The following is a 21,482-nucleotide window of genomic DNA, read 5'->3' as shown; positions in this document are numbered from 1 at the left end:
ATATATTCCTATTAATATTTGCAAATATATTCCTATTATTATTTTGTAAATATGTTCCTATTAATATTTTGTACATATATTCCTATTAATGTTTTGTAAATATATTCCTATTATTATTTTGTAAATATATTCCTATTATTATTATTATTTAGTAAAAATATATTCCTATTATTATTTTGTAAATATATTTCTATTCATATTTTATAAATATATTCCTATTACTGTTTTGTAAATATATTCCTATTAATATTTAGCAAATATATTCCTATTATTATTTTGTAAATATGTTCCTATTAATATTTTGTAAATATATTCCTATTACTGTTTTGTAAATATATTCCTATTATTATTTTGTAAATATATTCCTATTATTATTTTGCAAATATATTCCTATTATTAGGATATTTTGTAAATATATTCCTATTAATATTTTGTAAATATATTCTTATTATTATTTTGTAAATATATTCCTATTATTTTGTAAACACATTCCCATTTTTCAGTGGCAGGCCTCAGTTGGAGACATTTTTATTTACCATGAATGTGTCAAGCTCACAGCATACTTGCCCTTCTCCATCATCACTCACAGGTTGCTGATGAAGTGGCTTCTTATTACCCACCCTGCAAACCTGGGCTGGAGACTGGCAGGGTAACCTTTCATTGTTCATGCTGCAGACTCCCTATCCAGCTTGATAAATGAGATCCTTTCCACGTGTGTAATGGAAGAGAGAGAAGTGTCTTCCCCATCTGTAAAGCCAGTCTGAGTCTCCGAATCCTCCGATGAAGGATGTTTGATTTACACACAAGGATCCCCAAGGCAGAGATGATGAAGCATCAGGAGCCAGTCCAGCGTGCCTTCTTCTAACTGGTGTGTAGAGGGCGCCCACGAGCAGCGGCTCCCTGCAGCACATAGAAGCCAGCGCACAGTCGCAGCTCTTCGCTCCCAGCCGCTCAGACTTGAGCAAATATTTCACTCCTTTAACTGTTTCTGTCCGCTGCAGATGAGAGATTAATGAGATAGCCGGGCGAGATCTGGGCCAGCTTGTCATTATGCGTTCAGAAGACTGATGCTTCATTACACCTCTTGCAGGAGAAGAGGAGCCCAGGGGCAAGGCAGACAGGCATCTCCACTCTGTGCACATTCTTACCTGCTTTCTCCCCTTCCTATGTGTGCCTGCCATTGAATGAGGACATGCAGCCAGCTACAGCTTCAGTACTGGATCTGTCAAGGACTGTTCTGATCACAGAGGAGAAAAACAATTCCTACAACAGCACAGGTAAGGTTGTCATCAATGCCTCTGCCTTGCCTTGTCCCCCCCCCCCCCATCTATTGGAATTTGTTCACCTTATAACTGATCAGACCCCAAATAAGTGACACTTGTTAGTTTGCCTGGCCTGGAACACTTTGTGCATCCAGTGGAATAATGAGTTACATTGTACCTTTAATCCCTTTGGTAAGGGATTGCATGTACTGGAAGTGTTAATAATATAATTAGCACTTAAGCTTTTAATGCTGCTCCAGTCTTTTAATTAGATAGTGTAGTGTGCACTTATTTGCTGGGGTTGCACTTTAGTCTCATGATTGCAATCTTATACAGGTATTTCCTGAGCCATAAAGGACTTGATTTCGGTAGTGCGGTCCCAGAAGTCCACAATCCAGCAGGTTTGTTAGAAGAGACTTTTGTCTCGGAAATAGTGAAAGTGATATATTTCCCCGTGGGCTAGATAGGATCTATTCCATCCCCATACTGACAGCTCAGTTCTGGGCTTTTAAATAACAATGGCAGGCGAGCAAGTGCAATGTGACTCTGTCGGTAATTATCCCATGCTTTTTAGAGATGAGGTTAATGAAAGATTTGTGCGGAGTAATTAGAAGTTATACTATCTAGAAAATAAAGGCTTTAATGAACTTAGATTTGAGATTTTAACATTGTGAACCTGAATTGTACTTGTTGACAATGGATGGTTGTCATAGTTACCGGCTACAAATTAGTATATTGATACATACATATTTTTTAGGTGAGGCATGCAGCTTATAAAACAGCTTGATGGTACTTTTATTAGCCAAGACATGGACTTTAGGTGGAAAACTGGTTCACTGATGGTGAAAGGATGGGGTTTTGATTTGTTTTGAACATTTTAATTGAAAAGGGCTTTCCTCTTGATATGGAAATTGAATCGTAGTTTAAGAACTCTGAGTGCTTTGAAACAAAGGTAAACCATTGGGTACAGCACACTGGAAGCAGCCCTGGTACTATTGCCTCACTGCTGTCAAGGGGTTAGTTGTCCAAAACTTCAAATGGAACTTCACTCTTCCCCCCTATACATTTTTTTTTCTTTCCTCTTTTACATTTTCCAATGGGTTGTCTTCAAAAACATACTCGCATGACCAGCAAATCCAACATTGTGTGGGGTAACCAGCCACGCCATCTCCGCATGCTAGGTCCTGCACCATCATCTTCTCTTCTTACGTCAAGGGGCCTATTGTCTCTTTCTGGTTCTTGCAGTTGGCCCCCTGATGATATGTCATTGTGCAAGCCTCGGGTATCCCAGGAGGCTTTGGTTGGGGGGGCATCATTCTTGACTGGCCAGAAAGTAGAAAGAGCAGTGCCAGATCCCATAATTACAGGTAATTGAGAATAATAATTAAAAAATAAAATATGATTATTTATCAGGAGGAGAAGAGATTATGTAAAGTCACTGAAGAGGTTGAAGTCCACTTTCATTGTTTGCCAAATTCGGGAGAGCTACACCACAGTTTATTGCATCTACTGGGGGCTCTACTGTGAAATCTCAGTGCTTCAGTTTCTTAGTACGGACACCTGCTGTAGCTTTTCAGAGGGAGTCCTACGCTCCCTGTTGGATTTGTTATTTATTATATGATGGAAAAATTATGAGGAGGAGGTGGAGCACATAAGGATGGGTGGCAACACCCACAACTGCCAGTATCCAAGACACATTACAAGCCAGGGGCTGACTCAGCCTACCACACTCTACTAAAATTAAAATATAGCTTTCTGGTAGTCTGACCCTTAAACTTTTTATTTGTAGCGGTCTAAAGCTACAACTAGCTAAAAGATGATTGTTGCAGATAAGAGTAGGAATCTCTTTAAGACAGCCAGACCTCTGGATAGCCTACTGGTGTGACTGGGAAAGTATTAACTGTTTGACTTTGACCAATTGCTATTATTCTTCAGAGATGCTGGAGCTAGCAATGTCTGCATTGGCATGAACTGGACAAGTTGCTATGAATATTTATTTATTTTTTTGATCAGAGGTCATTAAAGATTAATTGCCCAGACCAAATTTGGTAATGTCAGTATACATCTGTTAATTTATGTATTTAATTCTATGACTAGTTTTTCAAATTGAGAGTAATGCCTGAGAACTAGGAACACACACAGGTGCCCATTCCTAGTTCTCCGGTGCAACATTAATTAATGATTTTATTGGACAGGACAATGTATATGAGGACTTATAAGTGTATTGTGTTAACAAAGTGGTTATTCTACAAAACAATTGTACTGCTTCCGCTAACTGATATCTTGTGTCTATGGCTACCTTATGTCCATATTACATGATCAATTCCATGTCCTCATTAAAAATATGGCTCTTGAGAGACTTTATCAACTATCACTTTTTAGAATAAATCTAAATTACTATTTAGATTAAAGCAAAAAAAAAAAAAAGCTTTAGACTGGCTATAGAATAGAACATTAAACTCCATCTAAGGCTCACACCTACTCTGACATTTCAAGAAAAGTTGCATTTCAGTATTTAAAGTCAAATTGGGCAAATCTCCTTGATTATTTGCCATTGTTCTTGTTTGGTTACTTTTCTTTTTTAAACATACAGGGTAGTAGGTACTGGCCAAAAATAGTTTGGAGTAATTTCACATGACAATTTTAATTATTAAGTCGTCCAGAAGTAATTATGAAGGCAGGCAACTGTTCCTTTCAAACTGGATCTTAGAACGAGGCTTTGAAATGAAATTATGACTGTAATATAGGTTACACCGCTGTTAAGTACATGCAACATTGATGATGAGTTTTGAATTGACCATGGCATTGCCCTAATGCATATTCTTCTCATGGTCCATCAGGCTTTCTTTAAGGGTTCATTACATTCAATTTCTAATCAAAGAAACCATAGTAATTGACCCAAGTAATTAGAATTTCCAGTGATAAATGGCTGCCCAGTTTTTCTACCATGTCTAGGGATCACTGCTCTTTAAGACTTATACCATAAAGAAGAGGAGTCCAACTCCAGGACCTAGTAGCTGAGATCCTCCAACACCTGTAGGATTTCTTTGTTATCAAAGAGCATTTAGTGAATAAGGAAAATTTTAACGGGTATGTGTAAACACTATCCTTTTTAAAATTCTATATATTTGTGTACAATTATTTAAAAACCTTTATTTAAAAAAAAAAGCATGTGCTATGGGGTGTACCCAAATCAATGGAATCACAGAGAACGTTATAACTGTTCTGTTTGCTTTCTGACTCTCATTCTTTAATTGAATCTGTGCATGAAGTTGTAAAGAGCAGGGAGAAAGATTGAACAGAGGAGGGAGAAGTCACTATTTGGAGTTATTCAGCTGTATACAAATGTGAGCTTGAGCTATTGGGGTGTGCAAAGTAGCTTTTTTTTCATCTGTTAAGATTAGTCTGGTAAACGTTTGGAAAGGTGTACACAGCTCCAGCTGCTGGCTGACAGTAAGTATGAGATACCCATGTGCAAGTACACTACAATTGTATAGAGTTTACATTACTAAAAAGAAAACCTTGAACATAACAAAGAAAATATATGCCTTGAAAAACACAATATATCCCTTTCAAGGTGTAATTTAGTATGTTATAAATACACTATCCAGGAATATTGAACACTGGAGTTGGACTCTTTAATAAAGATTTCTAGATATAATGTTCAATTTACAAAGCTTACACACCAGGATAAGGACCCCTATGAGAATATATATATATATATATATATATATATATATATATATATATATATATATGTGTGTGTGTGTGTGTGTGTGTGTTTGTATGTGTGTGTGTGTTTTTGGTTTGTTTTTTGCTTTTTATGAGATTTGAAATTTACAGTCATGTGACTGAATGTACCGTATATCCTTATCCTTGTGTTAAAGCTTTGTAAACTGAGCCCATAGAAAGGTAAAGTACAATCTATTGATCAATCAATCCATTAGTCAGCCAAACAGAACTGTTTTTCTACCTAACTAATCATATTGATTAACGTGAATTTACATATTCTACACATTATCCCTGTTTTTTTATTGCTTTAATAAGCATATTATTTTTTAATGAGAGAACTCTAAAGGAGAATGCATAATATGTTAAATGTACAGTATATGTTAAAGGTATAAAGGAAGGTTTGCAGGGATGTCCTTGTATTCTCACAACATTCTCATATGTCTCTATTCAGTCTCTATTCAGGCTTCAGCACTTATTATTTGGAATTTACTAGTTGTTGAGAGAAAATTATTACATATTTGCATAATATGAAGAAATATTGTTTTTTTTTACCTATTATATTTTCCTATATATGGAGACAATCTCACTTGATCTTTTTAGTAGTTGACATGCAGTGTGCCAAATAACTGGCACTGAAAACTCTGTGGCCAAATGTCCATGCCCAGATGAATACTAAAGAGAGTGGGCAAACATTTTTGGTGGACAGCTCTGCACTTCAAAACTGCACTTTTTTCTGACATCAACAGAAACATGGTGCCTTTTAGCCCTTGTAATTCCTAATGGCATCCCCATGCATCTGATAACACATGTGTTTTCATACTCACCGAAAGGCATGGTGCTGCATGATTTTGCAAAAGGGTCAGGGACTTCTTTTGCGCATTTCTCAAGTGAAGGGTGGACCATTGAAGTTCATTGGCTGCCCTGAATGTGACACATGCAGGGGCGGACTGACAACTCATGGGGCCCCCGGGCAATAGGGGCATCTCATGGGGCCCCCTACTGACCCCAGGCCCTCGGGCAGTGCCCGAGTTTCCAAATGGTCAGTCCGCCCCTGGACACATGGTAATGCATCCGTGCTTCATCACACCTGCATGTTGTGAACAGGGTCCTGAACAGACAATTAATATACTGCATATTTACATTAGAGAATTTAATTTAAAAAATGTAAACAGAAATTGAAATGCAGGCCCGTTAAAAAAGAATTTCCCTTATTATAAGATCCAGAAAACATAGACAAGCATAAACTGAGGGATCACATATATTCAGAGTTCCCCTTTACCTACCATTGCTATTTCTAGCATTGCTCATTGATGGTGTGTGTCACATTGACTTTATATGCTTTATGCTGATATTTAGCATATAAATGTATACATGGTAATCCCCTTGTGAGCATGCCCTTGCCTCCGGAGATATGACAGAATATCTTTGTATAATATACAGAGGTACCTTTGATAAGCAGCATGGAGAGGCTGTTCTATAACTAGACTATCAAAACACTTTTGTCATTGAGCTGTTTAAAATTGTCAAGTTTCACATCTCATGTGGGAAATACATAAGTCAGAAACCAGCTGGACCCCATAGATAAGTAAGGCCATGGACAGATACAGTGTATGTGATATACTAGCACACCCAAGAACTGTGAGTGGGAGCTCTGGATTATCAAGATCTATTACAACCACTGTGTTTATTTACATGTTATTGGCGATAATCCAACCATGTCACTTCCACCCAGTCAAGCCTTGCTATTCTATAACATAATGCAATCCATCATGTTTCTCCTTACACTGCAATGTAAACAGTTCAGAACATGAGCTCTCTTTGTGGTCTCCTTCAGGCTTTACATTGTATCTAGAAAAATTTAAAGGGCAAGTTCATATTTACACACATTTCCCATAAAGGTCTCTATGCACCACAGTGTTTTAAATATATTAAAATGGTCTGCTCCATTGTCCAAACCAGGGGTCTCCAGTCTTTCTAAACAAAGGGCCAATTTACTGTCCAGACTGTAGCCAATGGGAGTAGACAATGTCCTGGTGTTAGTGGAAGCAACCAATGTCCCATCATTGGTGTTAGTGAGAGTAAGAGTGCCCAGTCTTTGGTGTGAAGGGTGGAAAAGTGCCCCGTTGTTGGTGTCAATGGGAAGAAGAGTGCCACATCATTGGTGTCAGTGGAAGGAAGAGTGCCTCATCATTTGTATCAAGGGAAGAACAGTGCCCCATCTTTGGTGTCAAAGGGGGAATAGTGCCCCATCATTCCTGTCAGTGTGAGAAAGAGTGCCCTATATCAGTGGGAGAATTAGTGCCCCAAGGATTGGATAGAGTCAAGCAAAGGGCCACATCCGACCCTCTGGCTGCATTTCAAAGACCACTGCCCCAAACGAATGCCCATCTCTTCAGCTGCTGACATCATTGTCCTCCCCATCCATCATGCAGATGTAGGATCCACCCAGCACTGTGGCTCTGGAAATCCAGAAACAAGTACTTTCGGCCTCTTTCCCCACCTAGGCATGCCCCGTTTGTTCTCACTTACTCTCGCAAAAACATTGAGCTGCGAGAGAGAGCAGTCTGCACATGCACAAGTAGGAAGAAAGGCTGGGAGTGCTTGTTTGTGGATTTTTGGGGCTGCGGTTCCCACATTGAGTACATCCTGGATGAAGAGGACAATGGAGCCATCAGCTGAACAGGTGGGCATTTGTTTGGGAAATTGTGCAAAGCATTTTAATATATTTAGGACACTGTGGTGCATGGGGACATTTTTTGGGAAACTTATGTAAAGGTAAACTTACCCTTTAAGGCTGGTTCACACCAGAGCCATTGTGGTGCATTGGGTGGTGTTGGTCTACACAACCACAATGCAATAGTAAGGGAAATAACACTAGTTTAATTCAGCATTGTTCACACCTTGCATGCATCATTTTTGCTTAACGCATTGCTGTAGCAATACTATATAGCTTATCCCACTGCAATGCAATGTGTCTGCACTAGATTGCACAGTAAAAATACATTTTTTAAAAAGTGCTTAAAAATAAAGTTTTTTTGAGTGTTTCCCCTTCCAGCTGCCATCTTTCATGTGATGTGACGTTTTATAAGCACGCAGCTCAATGTAGTGCAAGAAAAATGCCCTCAAATAGAAGGTAAACGCATTACAAACCTTTCAGAAATGCGCATCAATACATTACAATCATGCACTGTAACGCGGCTCAGCACTGATGGTATAATGCTTGTGCTGTGCTGTGAACCAGACCATAATGTTTGAATTTGATATTGCAGGGCAGAGCAGTAAAATATCAAACTAAAGTAAAATTTACTCTTTTTTAAGCAAGTTTGCAAAGTAACCTCAGAGAAGTGTTCTTATTTTGCCTGTGGTCATGGTTGAACTGTAGATGCCTCCTTGATGCCATGTCTATAGGAACACTGACTTTTTGCCTACAATAGTTTAGTCTAATAGGCAGACTGGGTACCAACAGAGAAGGTTGGCTGTTGGGTAGTTTGGATGCTGAGAGAAGACAGAGTGCAAGCATTTAAAAAGAAACTAAAGTGAATTTTTAGATATAACCTCTTTTGAGTTATTGTACATTTATTATGCAGACTTAGCTAGCTATTCATATGAATCTGATCACCTTATTTGTGAAAACAATACACTACCTTATAAATGGATGAGGTGGAGTGCGAGTGACCTGCTATCCTTCACTGTATGCACCACAGCAGAGCCAGAATTGTAGTGCTGGACGTTCAGCACTTACTGTACTGTTGGACGTTCAGCACTTACTGTACTGTTGGACGTTCAGCACTTACTGTACTGTTGGGGGTGAGTGAAACTAAAGCTGGCCATATATGGATCAAAATTTGTCTGGTTCATCAGGGACTGGTCTTATTTTGATCTATGTATGAGCAGGCTGGTTGTACACAAGTCGATCTATTGATCTATCTATCTATCTATCTATCTATCTATCTATCTATCTATCTATCTATCTGTCATTTTTGTTCTCGAACAATCTGTGACGCGGGCTATATTGTATTCTAACTGTGTCCAGTGGGAGTAGAAAATGTCCTGGCATCAGTAGTAACCAGTGCGTCTTTGGTTTTAGGGGGAAGAATAGTGCCCCATGCTTGATGTCAGTGGAAAAAATAGTGTCCCATTGATGGTGTCATAGTAGGAGGAATACTGTCCCATTAGAGTCAGCAGCAGGAATTATACCCTATTGTTGGTATCAGTGGGAGGAATAGTGCCCCATCATTGGTGTCATTGTGAGGAATAATGCCCCATCATTGGTGTCAGCAGCAGGAATTATGGAAGGTGTCCTCCCTTCCTCCCTCCCTCCCTGTAGTCTTTTAGGACACGTGACAGGCCCCAGAAGACTACAGGACCATTCATGAAGCGCAGTGCTACTTGCGCATGCGCAGTGGGTACCCGGCTGTGAAGCCACAAGCTGCACAGCCAGGTGCCCACACTGAAGATGCCGGCCTCCTGGAATATAGGACGGTCGGTGAAACGGGCTGCGGGGGACACACTGCAGGACCGAGGGACAGGTAAGTGGCTGTTTTTTAAAAGTCAGCAGCTACAGTTTTTGACAGGGTGAGTGGAACTTCGCTTTAATTGATGGAGGCTTTACCTTGCTGTTATTCTAAGACACAGACTGTAGGGGCGTGACAAAACCTGAGACTGGCAGAAATCCACCCACACCATGTTATTGCCAAAAATAATATACATTTGATTTCAAATATATATTTGTATGACAATTTAAAACAGTTTATTGATATTAATTATTTATTTTTACTCTGTATTCCAAAGGCTTTTTTTTCTATTTTGAACATGTGACCAGCAGCAGAGGACTAGAAGTTCCTCCTGCTCATGTTTCCCTGCAGACAGGCTGGGAAAGAGCTGGGTGACAGCTATATATTGATTAGGAAAAAAGTACTTAGATGTTTTTTTTTATTAGAATAATTACAGTGCCATCATCCTCATACTGAAATAGAAGGAACAATTTAATTAAACACTGTGTATTTACTATTGCTTTAAGCTTTGGCAATAAAACTTGGAAACTATGTAGAGCTCTCCAGTTTTGGTAAATCTCCCCCTAGGTGTCTTTGTGGTTCCTGTGACTGTTGCAGACTCTTTTAACTGTTGGCTTTAGACCCATTTACACAAATGCGTTGCAGTAATGCATGTGCGTTTTATGTGTATTGTGTTGTGAAGCCCATTTACTAAATCAAATAGGCTGCCAGAGCCCTGCAATGCACTAAAACCACTAAAAACCGACTTGAAACATTCAACAGGACATTTCACAGATGGCTCACAACCATGCATTTTGTGTACTACGTTGTGTTAGATGCGTTGGCATGCCAAAATGAATATTGAATGGAATAGTTTACCAATAGATTTTGGTCTCCCTAGAATATAAGCATTGTTTGGCGTATATGGTCGGTAGTCACATACAAGTGCAAGGTGTATTTAGTGCTGTTGATGCTCTTGTTGGGTCACTAATAGAGAGAGACACATGTGAAGTCCCTTTAAAAGTAATGTATTTCTTGCTGATGTTCTAAGGCACTGAGTTGTGTTACATCGCCTTGTGAAGGTCATATTTCTGTTTATGTGTTACAGATGATAAGCCAAGCATATCTTCTGTTCAGACAGGTCATGTTATTTTGTAACTCTTTGCAGTTTAAACTTTATAGAGAAAAAAAAAATCAGTAAATCCGTATTTTCTCATGCTTTTGAGAGTGGGGAAGCATTTTAACCTTGAAAAGATTAAAGTGTATGTAAACCTTTAAAATGAATTTTTCGCATTTGCTACCTGCAGTGCACTGCATCCTTGTGTGAATGGGTCCTTAGAATTGTTCACATATATCTGTGCGCTACAAAACACATATGCTCCCCATGTATTAAGGTGAAGAAGAGAGCAGGAGCGGTTCTATAGTTCTGTTCTAGGCAGGCAACACTGCTCCTCCATAGCTACAGTACAGTGAGTGAGAGTGGTCACCCAGGGATAGGAAATCTGTTATTGGAAGGATCACCAGGTGAAAATGAAAGGAAAAAAGGCTGAAAAAATAAAAAAATAATGCAACCACAATATCTATAGCTTGGTAAATTTTAATATAATAGTTTTTGTTCTTGGGATTAGTTATACTTTAAGAATTGTTATAAATAGTAATAAACAAAGAGCTGAGTAGACAACACAAAATTCATTATAAATTATTTTTTTTTTCAATCTGTCCCAAATTTGTTTTTCAAATGCAGAGACCCAGAGTTTGTCCTAGGTCTAGCCCTAAGCTTAAAGTGTGAGTCCATGCAAAATTAAAAAATACATATACAGTACATCTCTGAAATACAAACACATTTCCCCATGTTTCATCCCTTTAAAAATGCCTAAGATACAGAAAAATGCCTGTGGTTCTGCAATACATCTAGAAACATTTTCTGCTTTGAAATCTTAATTAGCATGGTTACTTCTGTCAGCTGAAAGACAGAATTCCACCTATCCCCCTTTCTTCTTTGTCCTTCTCAACATGCAAACATCAGTTTCTTTCCCAGCAAAACAAAACTTACTGGTGCTTTGACTTTGAAAACCGGTCCACACACTGTAGGTAGGGAAGGGGTTCTTGGGAGATGTAGTTCTGGGGGGGGTGTCTACATCAAAAGGAACTGGACTCCCAGCAGCTGCCCCTGCAGAACTTTTACAAGTTCGATGAATGACAGCTGTTTTTTGTAACTCTTTTAACTGTAAATTTAATCCTAGCTCCAATCCTATTTCTAACATACAAATTTAAATCCATAAACATTTGAAACATTGGATGGCAGCACCCACCCATCCCTAAATATATTTGCCAACCAAAGGTTGCAGCCCATGTGTCCCTTTCAAAAGAACATGTCTACAGCAAGAAATGTGGGAGGAAGAGAGTATCACACTATTTAAAAGTAAATCAAACTTACATGAATGTCAACAAATTCAACTAGAAAGTAGCCAATGTGCTTTCAAGGTTGCTGATTCCCTTCATCAGACCTTGTGATGGTGAAGAAACCTAAACCCAAAGATGAAGGGAACTGGATCCAAATAAGCTGATTTATGGGTATTGTGAAGCACATGTACATGGCTCATTCTGGTCACAGTTTGACTTCCAACTTCCAGGCCCCAACATTTTGAGCACTCCAGTTTTAATTAATGTTCATCGCTCCATCAGCACCTTTAACTTTGAATTCACATGCTTGGAAACCTACATAGCAACTTTTATATAGAAGTTGTTTGGAGATCAGAATTATATGCAGATAATATTATAATTTATATATTAAACATCGACTATCTTCTAATCTTTCGACGATCCCTGAAAACCCTTCTCTTAAAAGAAGACTATCCTGCTTCTAGCTAATACACTGTGTTTTTATTTTCTCCATCAGCTCATCCCCCACAGTTATTACCCTTTGTATCACTTGACTATCCCTCTTAGATAGTAAGTTCCAACGACCAGGGCTCCTTCATTCCACTTGTACCAAATTGTTTTTGTAATGTCTGCCTTCATTTTGTAAAGCGCTGTGCAAACTGTTGGCACTATATAAATCCTGAATAATAAAAATAAAAAAAAAATTTGTGAGGTGACCACAAGGTTTTATGAACTTTTTTAGGGCATATACCTGTATACAGAACCTGGGTGCTCAATTAGAGCAAGGTTTTGCGAAAGCCAGCTCACTGTTTGCTCATTACTTATTTCTGTCCTGTCACTTTCCAGCCAGCTTCTTCTTTATTTTTGTGCCGATCGATCAATTCTGGCACCCGACCAGAGGAAATAGCATGAGGCAAGTTAAGCCTGACAATAAACCGAACACATGAAATAGCAGCGGCGCCGGAGTTGCCTTTACAATGTCTGTTAAATTTTTCACCAGCTAAAGATGCTTTTGTCACTCTCTCAGCTGAGGTTTTAATCTAATATTCATTAGGAGTAACTGCCTTATTGTATAAAGATATTTATGCCAATATCTTGTTATCTCAGAAACATTCATTGTCAAAGTAAGGTCAGAGAGGGAATGAGCTGCTACAACATTACTTTGGTAATTTTATTATGCTAAAATTGACCTTTTTAGGTGGCGTGCATGAACAGTTTTATTGCTGTGTATTCCCCTTGTTACAGTTTCTGCATGGACAGGACATGGTGAAAAATTAAAGATGGAGTAGATTGGGGAGTGCATTGGTCAGTATACTAAAGGTTAACAAAGATATTTGCAGTTTCCATGCTAATTAGGTTTACAATCAGCTGTGCAAAAAATATTTACAACTCGCCATTGAGGCCTGATCCTGCCTCCACTTTGGTCACGAGATGGGATGCTCAAGTAAGGATTGGTTGTGTAGGGCTCAGCATTATTCCACTGGAGAATTTCCAACTTTTCTGGTTGATTCTTCCCTCTTCTTGACAAGAACAAGGAAGGAATGGCCATGTCGCTCAGCTTACTGTGGCAGATCACAGCACTTTTGAGGCCAAGCAGATAGTTCTTTATCCTTAAGGGGTTATACACCTTTGAAATGAAAATGAACAAAGCTTATCCTTCTATAGTGTGTCCTTGCCTCGATCCCAAGTATTGAGTGTGACGTCTAGCTGCTATCTTCTTCCTCTGTTATCTGCATGAGTCACTTCTGACAGTTAATCCCGACACCAGGAAAATCCTGGAATACAGGCCAACCCTCTACAGACCACAAAAGGTGATTGACAGCCTCAGATTTGCAGATCTGGGGGGGGAGGGGTCCATTCAGGTTGCACGTGGATCCCTGCTCTGTGCTGTGCAGTGCATAACATTAGAGCTAAGAAGTGCTGTCTAAACTCTGTACTTTAAATGGCTGTAGACAAGAGAGGGCTCTAGATAAACAGGTACACCTTATGTAGGAGGATTTGTTTAATCTCTGTGTATCATCTGAGACTAGTCATTTCAGTTGGTATATTTAAGGGTGTACAACCACTTTAAATTCTAAATGAGGTATCTACCCCTCTGAGGCAAGCCTTACTGTCATAAAAATATTTAAATCAAAGTAGTTTTAGTATGTTAAAGTTGCTCTGGAAGTTGGCTACTTGATTTACTGCACATAAAAATTAAGGTCTAATTCCTTACTGTAATGGAGATTCACAGATACATGTTTAATCCATAGACTCAACAACCAGGGAGCTCTGTTGTTCTAATAAACAAATCAGTAGTACACAATGACCTGATAATTTTGCTCCTGATGATGGCATTGTGCATTGGAACCATCACTGATTGATCTGGTGCATGTGGACATTTCTGGTGACCTCTGGTAAGACTTTAAAGCTGCGATTTAAGGTCCCTCTCAGTGTTGGCAGGAAGGATTGAAGATTCAAGTACTTCTACATTACCTATAACTAGTGTAGTTATCCATTACAGATATAGTATAAAAGATATTGGAAAATAATTGAGATCATACTTCATACTGGAGGTCAGCACAACATTTCAGGACAACTTAATATTCTTCCATTACAGTTCATGAATTGCATGTGGGTTTGGCAGTACCAGAGTTTATGAAATACATTGTTTTTTTTGCCTGTTCATTTGGAAACTTTTGGATAGACAACTGAGGTATAGATGCATGTTAGTTGAGTACTGTACAGAGGAAGGGGAAGAGTCTTTCTGGCTCATATAGTATGGCTATAATTTCTTTCTCTGCAGGCTTGTAACTGATGAAAGTGCAGTCCAATGGACACTTCTCATGTAAACTATACATGGTGCCTTCAGAAATATATCCTTGGGTTTAACATCACTGTAGTAATTCACAAAGGCATATAAAGGTAGATGGAACCTGCAAAGTAGGGTCATAATCACCCATGTGCAATTGTGGCAGAATGACCAAGGTTTTGGGAACATGTCTCATTTTTATTAATAAACCCATTTTCTTTTTTGTTTCATTGTGGAGGCCATGTGTTTCAAAACTATACTACAAAAAAATTGCCCCCCCCCCACTCCCAAACATCATCACAATGCCTTGTTTTATGTGATAAGTTTACTTCTTTTAGAAAACATACTGCATATCCATTGCTATTCACCTGGAAAGTTGTTTTGTTTTTCCTATTTACGACATCCCATTTTGGTAGTTAAGTAGTGACAGCTTGTCCCATGCCTAGGTCATAAACCAAAAATATGGGTAATGATTTGTATACATGATCACTTTCATGTCTCCCTGGAGATACAAAGAATGTCACGCTTTGCAGTTGTGTACAGAGCTGAGCTTCTGCGGCACATAGAGAAATGAGCCTTAGATGTACGTAGAGAAATGAGCCTCAGAAGTACATAGAGAAATGAGCCTTGAAGACAAACAGAGAAATGAGCCTTGGATGTACATAGAGAAATGGTCCTCTGGGGTACACAAAAAATGAACCATGGAGGTACCTAGAAAAATGAGTCTTGGAGGAGATAAGTGAGATAAGTGAACCTGGAATGTATATAAAGAAGCAAGCTTCAAAAGTACATGAAGACATGCTGTGAGAACCCTACTGTTATAAAGTCAACAGCTATCTAGTCCTGGAGGCACAGAGAAGAATGTACCTCAGGCAAAGAACATCATGAACCAATAGCCAAATAGAGAACTAGATATGTTGCTTTATGTAAATGTAAAGTAAACCTTTGCTTTTCCCATGCAGAGCAAAGCAACAGGTTCACATTAATGAGAGCCAAAAAACAACTTTTGCTTGTCTTACCTTTGTTTTCTCACTTTGGCACAAATAATTGAGAACTGTGAGCACAGTACTGGGTGTTAGAACAGTTGGTCACCAAGCACCAGTGCTGTTAAATTGAAGGAAGTAGAGTGAGTCATGCTTTTTGGCTGTATTTTCGGTTCAGTGGAGTGGTACAGCAGTAACGAGAAGGTAAATATAAGTTGCAGATTGGGCTGCCATTGAAATGAATCTGGTGCTCCACCCTGCATAGGCACAACATTTACTTTAAAAGGAATGTGATCAGTCATAGGTGGAGATACACTTTTTGTGTCCATTTAAAATTTCTAGAAATCCCAGAATGCTTTGCCAAACAAGTGTCATAGTATTACATGTTTATTTCTACAATGAACATTATAAATGTATAAAATTAATAATAATAGTAGGAATAATTACAATGATAATAACAATAATAGTCATTTTTAGTTGAAAAACTTGCAAACTTTAAAAGATTATTAATAAAAAAAATTCATTCAAAACTACTATAGTTTCCCTGTTAAGGTTCAGTCCACCGAGAATTGATATTCCAGTTTTTGCTAGATCTGCAGAATAAACCACATGACAGGTTTTTGTATATATCAGAGACTCTATTGGTGAAATCTGTGTATTTGAGCTTCTAAGTCTCCATTTTGCCTGTGGTTTTTATAAAAATATTGAACTAATTTTTTCAATATTATTGAGAATTCAACAGAAATGGCTAAATACAAAGGTGGGTGAAACCTTCCAAAACACCCACATGGACTCAAATATCATAGCAGTGGGATCCCAGAGTTGGGAACATATAAAAAACCAATGGTTGCCTCAACGCACTATACTGCAGCTCCAACTAAACTGTAACTTTTTGATGGATTAACCCTTTAAACAAAACTCCACTAAGTTTATATTTAAAGAAAAATCCCAGGTATAGCATTTTTCACACTGTTATATTGCCCAAGCTTGGACCAATGTACTGTATATACCATAGCTGTAGCATCCCTCTAGAAGCTGGAGAAACTCTGGGGTAGGTATTGAAGAGTGTCTAGTACATAAATTCATATCACTGTTAGAAATGTTTATTAGTTAAGAATATCAAATGCAGTCATTGTGTTTTTTTGGGAGAAGGGCCTTACCCTTTCCTCAGGGATTAAGCAGTGAATGTTATTAGAATCAGATGATATAGAAGACCTACGTTACGGCTCAATAAAGACTAAAATCTTAATGACACTTTGAACTACCAACAGGGTTTCCTGGCAGCAGTTCAGATTTGATAGTCTTTATCAAGCCCTAACATAGGTTTCCTATTGCATCTGATCATGATTCTAATTCCATTCATTGCTCAAGGTCTGAGGGAAGGAAAGGATTTTTCCCCGAAATACTTTTGCTGTATTTGTTGCATTTTAACAATAAACACTTCAAAAAGACTTCTGAATGATAAGCACTCTTTTATTAGGCACTCCTCTCTACCCACCCCAGAGTTTATCATCTTCGGAGCAGGGGCGGACTGACAACTCATGGGGCCCCCGGGCAATAAGGGATCATGGGGCCCCTGTGTCCTTATCCAAGCTCAAAAAAAGCCTATGAAAAAGGTACCAGGGGCATCTCATGGGGCCCCCTACCGACCCTGGGCCCTCGGGCAGTGCCCGAGTTTCTAAATGGTCAGTCCGCCCCTGCTTCGGAGTGCTCTTTTTGTCGGAACCAAAGAGGTAGCAGCCTAGCACCTGAATAAGGTCAACCTATGCTATACCTTGGTTACATTCCAGTTCTTTTGAAGGAAGACACACTCCATTGTTCCATCCATCAAAACTAAGCCTCACTTTTATTGATCCAGCGCTATCACATGCACACACATCAGATATTTAAAAACTGGCAATCACTGTATTAGACCCCGCTACTCCTGTAATCTCCACTTGCTTCCAGGTCCCATTCCGAGCCCGGTAGTCCAAACACAGGAGCTCGGCCACTTGGCACAGGCGCCATTCAGAGATTGCTTTGCATTTTCTCAATGAAAGTAAAGTGTTCTCTGGATGGATGAGGTGGAGAGGGGGTGGTGGTGTCACACCAGCTAGGGAATACATTTGCCAGCAGCCACGCAAAACAACTTATACATTTTGGGTGGAGTTGACTTTCAGCAATGTAAAGCTTCCACATTTGTTAATTATATTTTCACTATCGAGTAAAAGTGGAGTTATGAGGTTATATATAGACAATCAGTGTGCCACTTTACTGAAAGATAATTTAGTTAACAATTAGCTGTAGTAATAGCGTGAGAAAGCAACAGAAGGTACTTTGAATAAACTTGTTTATGAGAGAAAATCCTCTTCTGCCTGAATAATAATAATTAAAAAAAAATATGTTTCCAATGTCCAAAGCCAGCAATAGCAGCCATGATTAGTTAAAAGCCTTAAATAATTTATATTTTGTCAAGGCTTGTAGAAAAAAAAATGCTTAACTTAACTCCTGAACACTTCTGTAGGAGGGATAATTGTAACATTTATCAGTTCCCAACAGAGGATTCATTCGCTTAGTCATGTCTTGTTTTGAATGTTGGTGATGTATCTTGTGTGACAGATGCTAGTACATTTTAACTGTTTGAGCATTACGTAGTATAGTAACAAAAACAATAGAATAATAAAAGGAAAAGTATAGTGTATTTTCAGTAAGTATTTTAATTACGATTGCCATTTTAACCTCTAGCTGTACTGGGCAATTTTCTCATTTTTCACATACATTAATTCAGCATTTTTTGCTTGGAAATGAACCACTTCAGCCTCTGACACTCCTCTACTACATGTAAAAATCAGCAATTTTTTTTGTTAGAAAATTACTTAGAACTCCCAAAGATCACACTTTGAATGACAATTGCGCGGTCATGCAACACTGTACCCAAATGAATTTTTTACCATTTTTTTGAGACAGATAAAGCTTTATTTTGGTGGTATTTATTCACCACTGGGATTTGTATTTTTTTTGCTATGTAAATGAAATATCCAAAAATTTTGAAAAAAAGTGTTTTTTTTATAAAATTTTGCAAATAAATAATATTTCATCATAAATCTTAGCCAAAATTTATTCTGTTATCTTTTTAGTAAAAAAAAAAAATCAAAATTAGTTTATAAGCAAAAATTATAATTTTTAAACATTTTTTTTTACATTTTTATTTTATTTTTTTATATTATTATTATTATTTTTTTTTTTTTTTTTTTTTTTTTACATACGGTCACCCTAGCAGTACAGTGTCACCATGTGACACTGTACTACTTGTGGGGTGTGATGAAGATTTTTTTTTTTTTTTTACACTGATTGCTTTTACACCCATATAGGATGTAAAAGCAATCATTTCTCTTTCTCTCTGTGTGCATTCTTGCACTCATTGAGAAGTACTGAGTGAGCTGTGATTGGTCACAGCTTGTCACATGGTAAAAGGCTTTTGTGAATAGCCTTGTACCATGTGACCTCTGTGATCATTCACAGATTTCACACGTAGTAAGCAATGATGTCACAAGTGACATCTTGCTTACTACTTTGCATGTGATCACTGATTGGCCAATCAGTGATCACATGATCGGGACCTCGTACAGAGGTCCCGTCCGACGATCGGTGTTTCACTATGTCCGGAGGACACAGCGGGCACCGGATCGCGGTGCTGCGCGCTCCCAGGGAGCGCGCACAAGCAGGGTGCGGGGAGGCCGTTTATAGACGGCCACCCAACCCTGCAGTGCCACCGTCCGGCCATTTATATACAACGGCCGGACGGGAAGTGGTTAAAAACCTTTACAGGTTACCAGTTTAGAGTTACACAGGAGGTCTGGTGCTAGAATTTTTGCTCTCACTATAATGTTTGCGGTGATACCTCACATGTGTGGGGTGCACAACATTAACATGTGTGTGTGCGACTTATAATGCGACTGAGATAGTGCGGTGGGCAGTCTGATACTAACTGGGGGGAACTGACTAACTGCCACTGACATCACCAGTGACACTAACACAGTGATCAGTGATAATACTACACAATAACACTGTACTAATGACCAGGGGCGGACTGACCATTTGGAAACTCGGGCACTGCACGAGGGCCTGGGGTCAGTAGGGGGCCCCATGAGATGCCCCTGGTACCTTTTTCAAAGGCTTTTTTGAGTTTTGGCAAGGACACAGGGGCCCCATGATCCCCTATTACCCGGGGGCCCCATGAGTTGTCAGTCCGCCCCTGCTAATGACACTGTCGGGGAAGGGGTTAACATCTAGGAAGATCAAGGGGTTAAATGTGTGCCTAACCATGTGTAATGTGCTCTTTTACACACAGATCTCTTTGTTTCTTACCCTTTGCTTTGCAGAGATAAAAAACAGAGAGATCATTATCTCTGTACAAAGCCCTGTGTTGATTGTGAACACAGGACTCTGGGTTGTGATTGGACACACCCGATCAGCAGGTCCAGGCCATGAATCATTGCCAGGACTTGATGACAGACTCCCGTTCAGTACAATCACAGCCGGTATCAGTGCCCTAAACCAGGAAGCAGGCAGCAAAGTACCAGTACATCACTTTGTCTATACGGGCCCATCCGCAGTACATTGCAGGGGGTCCTTAAGTGGTTAAAGATTTTTTTCTCATATAACTTTATTGCTATAAGAAAAGGCCAAATAAGCCCCCTTGTGATAGCTTTGGGCAGGTGACAGGTACTCTTTATGGAGACATCAGGAGTCCCAGCGCTGTAAAAGTGATTGAACTGTCAAGTCATCCAGATCATTTTTACATGACAGCTAATCACCGGCTGAAAAAACGGTACCAGGATCAAGGCTACAGCTGCAGCCACGATACTGATTTGACCACTTGCCTTCAGGACATTTTAATATATACATCAGACAGGAAGTGGTTAAAGTACATTTTTAATATGATTTACACAGTTTGCACTTCTGTAGTGTTAATCCTGTATTAACCCTCCTGAGGATTTACCCCCCTTCCTGACCAGGTCATTTTTTGCATCACGGCTCTGCATTACTTAACTGACAATTGCGCAGTCATGCAACGCTGCACCCAAATTAAATTTACTTCCTTTTTTTCCCCATGAATTTAGCTTTCTTTTGGCGGTATTTGATCGCCTGTGCGTTTTTTTATTTTTTGCACTAGAAAAAACAAAGACCGACAATTTTGAGAAAAAAAAAATGTTTTACTTTTTGCTATTAAACATATCCAGTAAAAAATGTTAAAACTCAAATTTCGCAATAAATATAGGCCAAAATGTATTCTGCTACATGTCTTTGCTTAAAAAAAAATCCCAATACGTGTACGTTAATTGGTTTCCATTAAAGTTTTTTAAATGGCTTTATATATACTGGGATTTTTTATTTTTACTAGTAATGGCAGCGATCAGCGACTTTTAGTGGGACAGTGGGAGTGCGGCGGACATTCTAACATTGGGGGGAACTGACTTGGTGTCACTGACATCCCCAGTGACACCAATACAGTGATCAGTGTCTACACAAAGCACTGGCACTGTAGTAGTGGCACTGGGCAGGAAGGGGTTAACATGAGGGGTGATCAAAGAGTTAACTGTATGCTGGGTGTGTTTTACTAGGGGGTGGTGTAAGTTTGCTTCACTGTAAGCACACTGCTTTGGATGGCTGTGCTGTGCACAGCCATCCAAAGGAGTGTGCCCGAGCTGACAGGGAGAACTGTTAGTAAACAAAACAGTTCTCCTTCCCATTGGAGATGCTCAGTAATCACCGGGCGCCTACAAGTAATCACCAACCAGGACCCGGTGATTGACATCGTGCGCCCCCTACCCGTAAATGCAAAATCACATATATATAT

The 21,482-nt window shown here is 39.1% G+C and overlaps 1 protein-coding gene across 1 annotated transcript in view; it reads left to right on the top strand.

Moving 5' to 3' along the window:
- Positions 1-916: 916 nt before the first annotated feature.
- Positions 917-21,482, top strand: part of SUSD3 (sushi domain containing 3) — a 218,543-nt gene continuing 197,977 nt past the window's right edge. Inside the window, exon 1 of the mRNA XM_089681844.1 lies at positions 917-1,277. Within this exon, the coding sequence (XP_089537970.1) occupies positions 1,193-1,277 (85 nt within the window). The 5' untranslated portion in view covers positions 917-1,192. The remainder of the gene's footprint in view (positions 1,278-21,482) is intronic.

This window comes from Staurois parvus, unplaced genomic scaffold (genome assembly GCF_062004578.1).
Source record: "Staurois parvus isolate SC_StPar_1 unplaced genomic scaffold, SC_StPar_1.0 ptg000282l, whole genome shotgun sequence".
NCBI lineage: Eukaryota > Metazoa > Chordata > Amphibia > Anura > Ranidae > Staurois > Staurois parvus.
The sequence above is the reverse complement of the archived record's forward strand: the minus strand, read 5'-3'. Positions and strand labels throughout refer to the sequence as shown.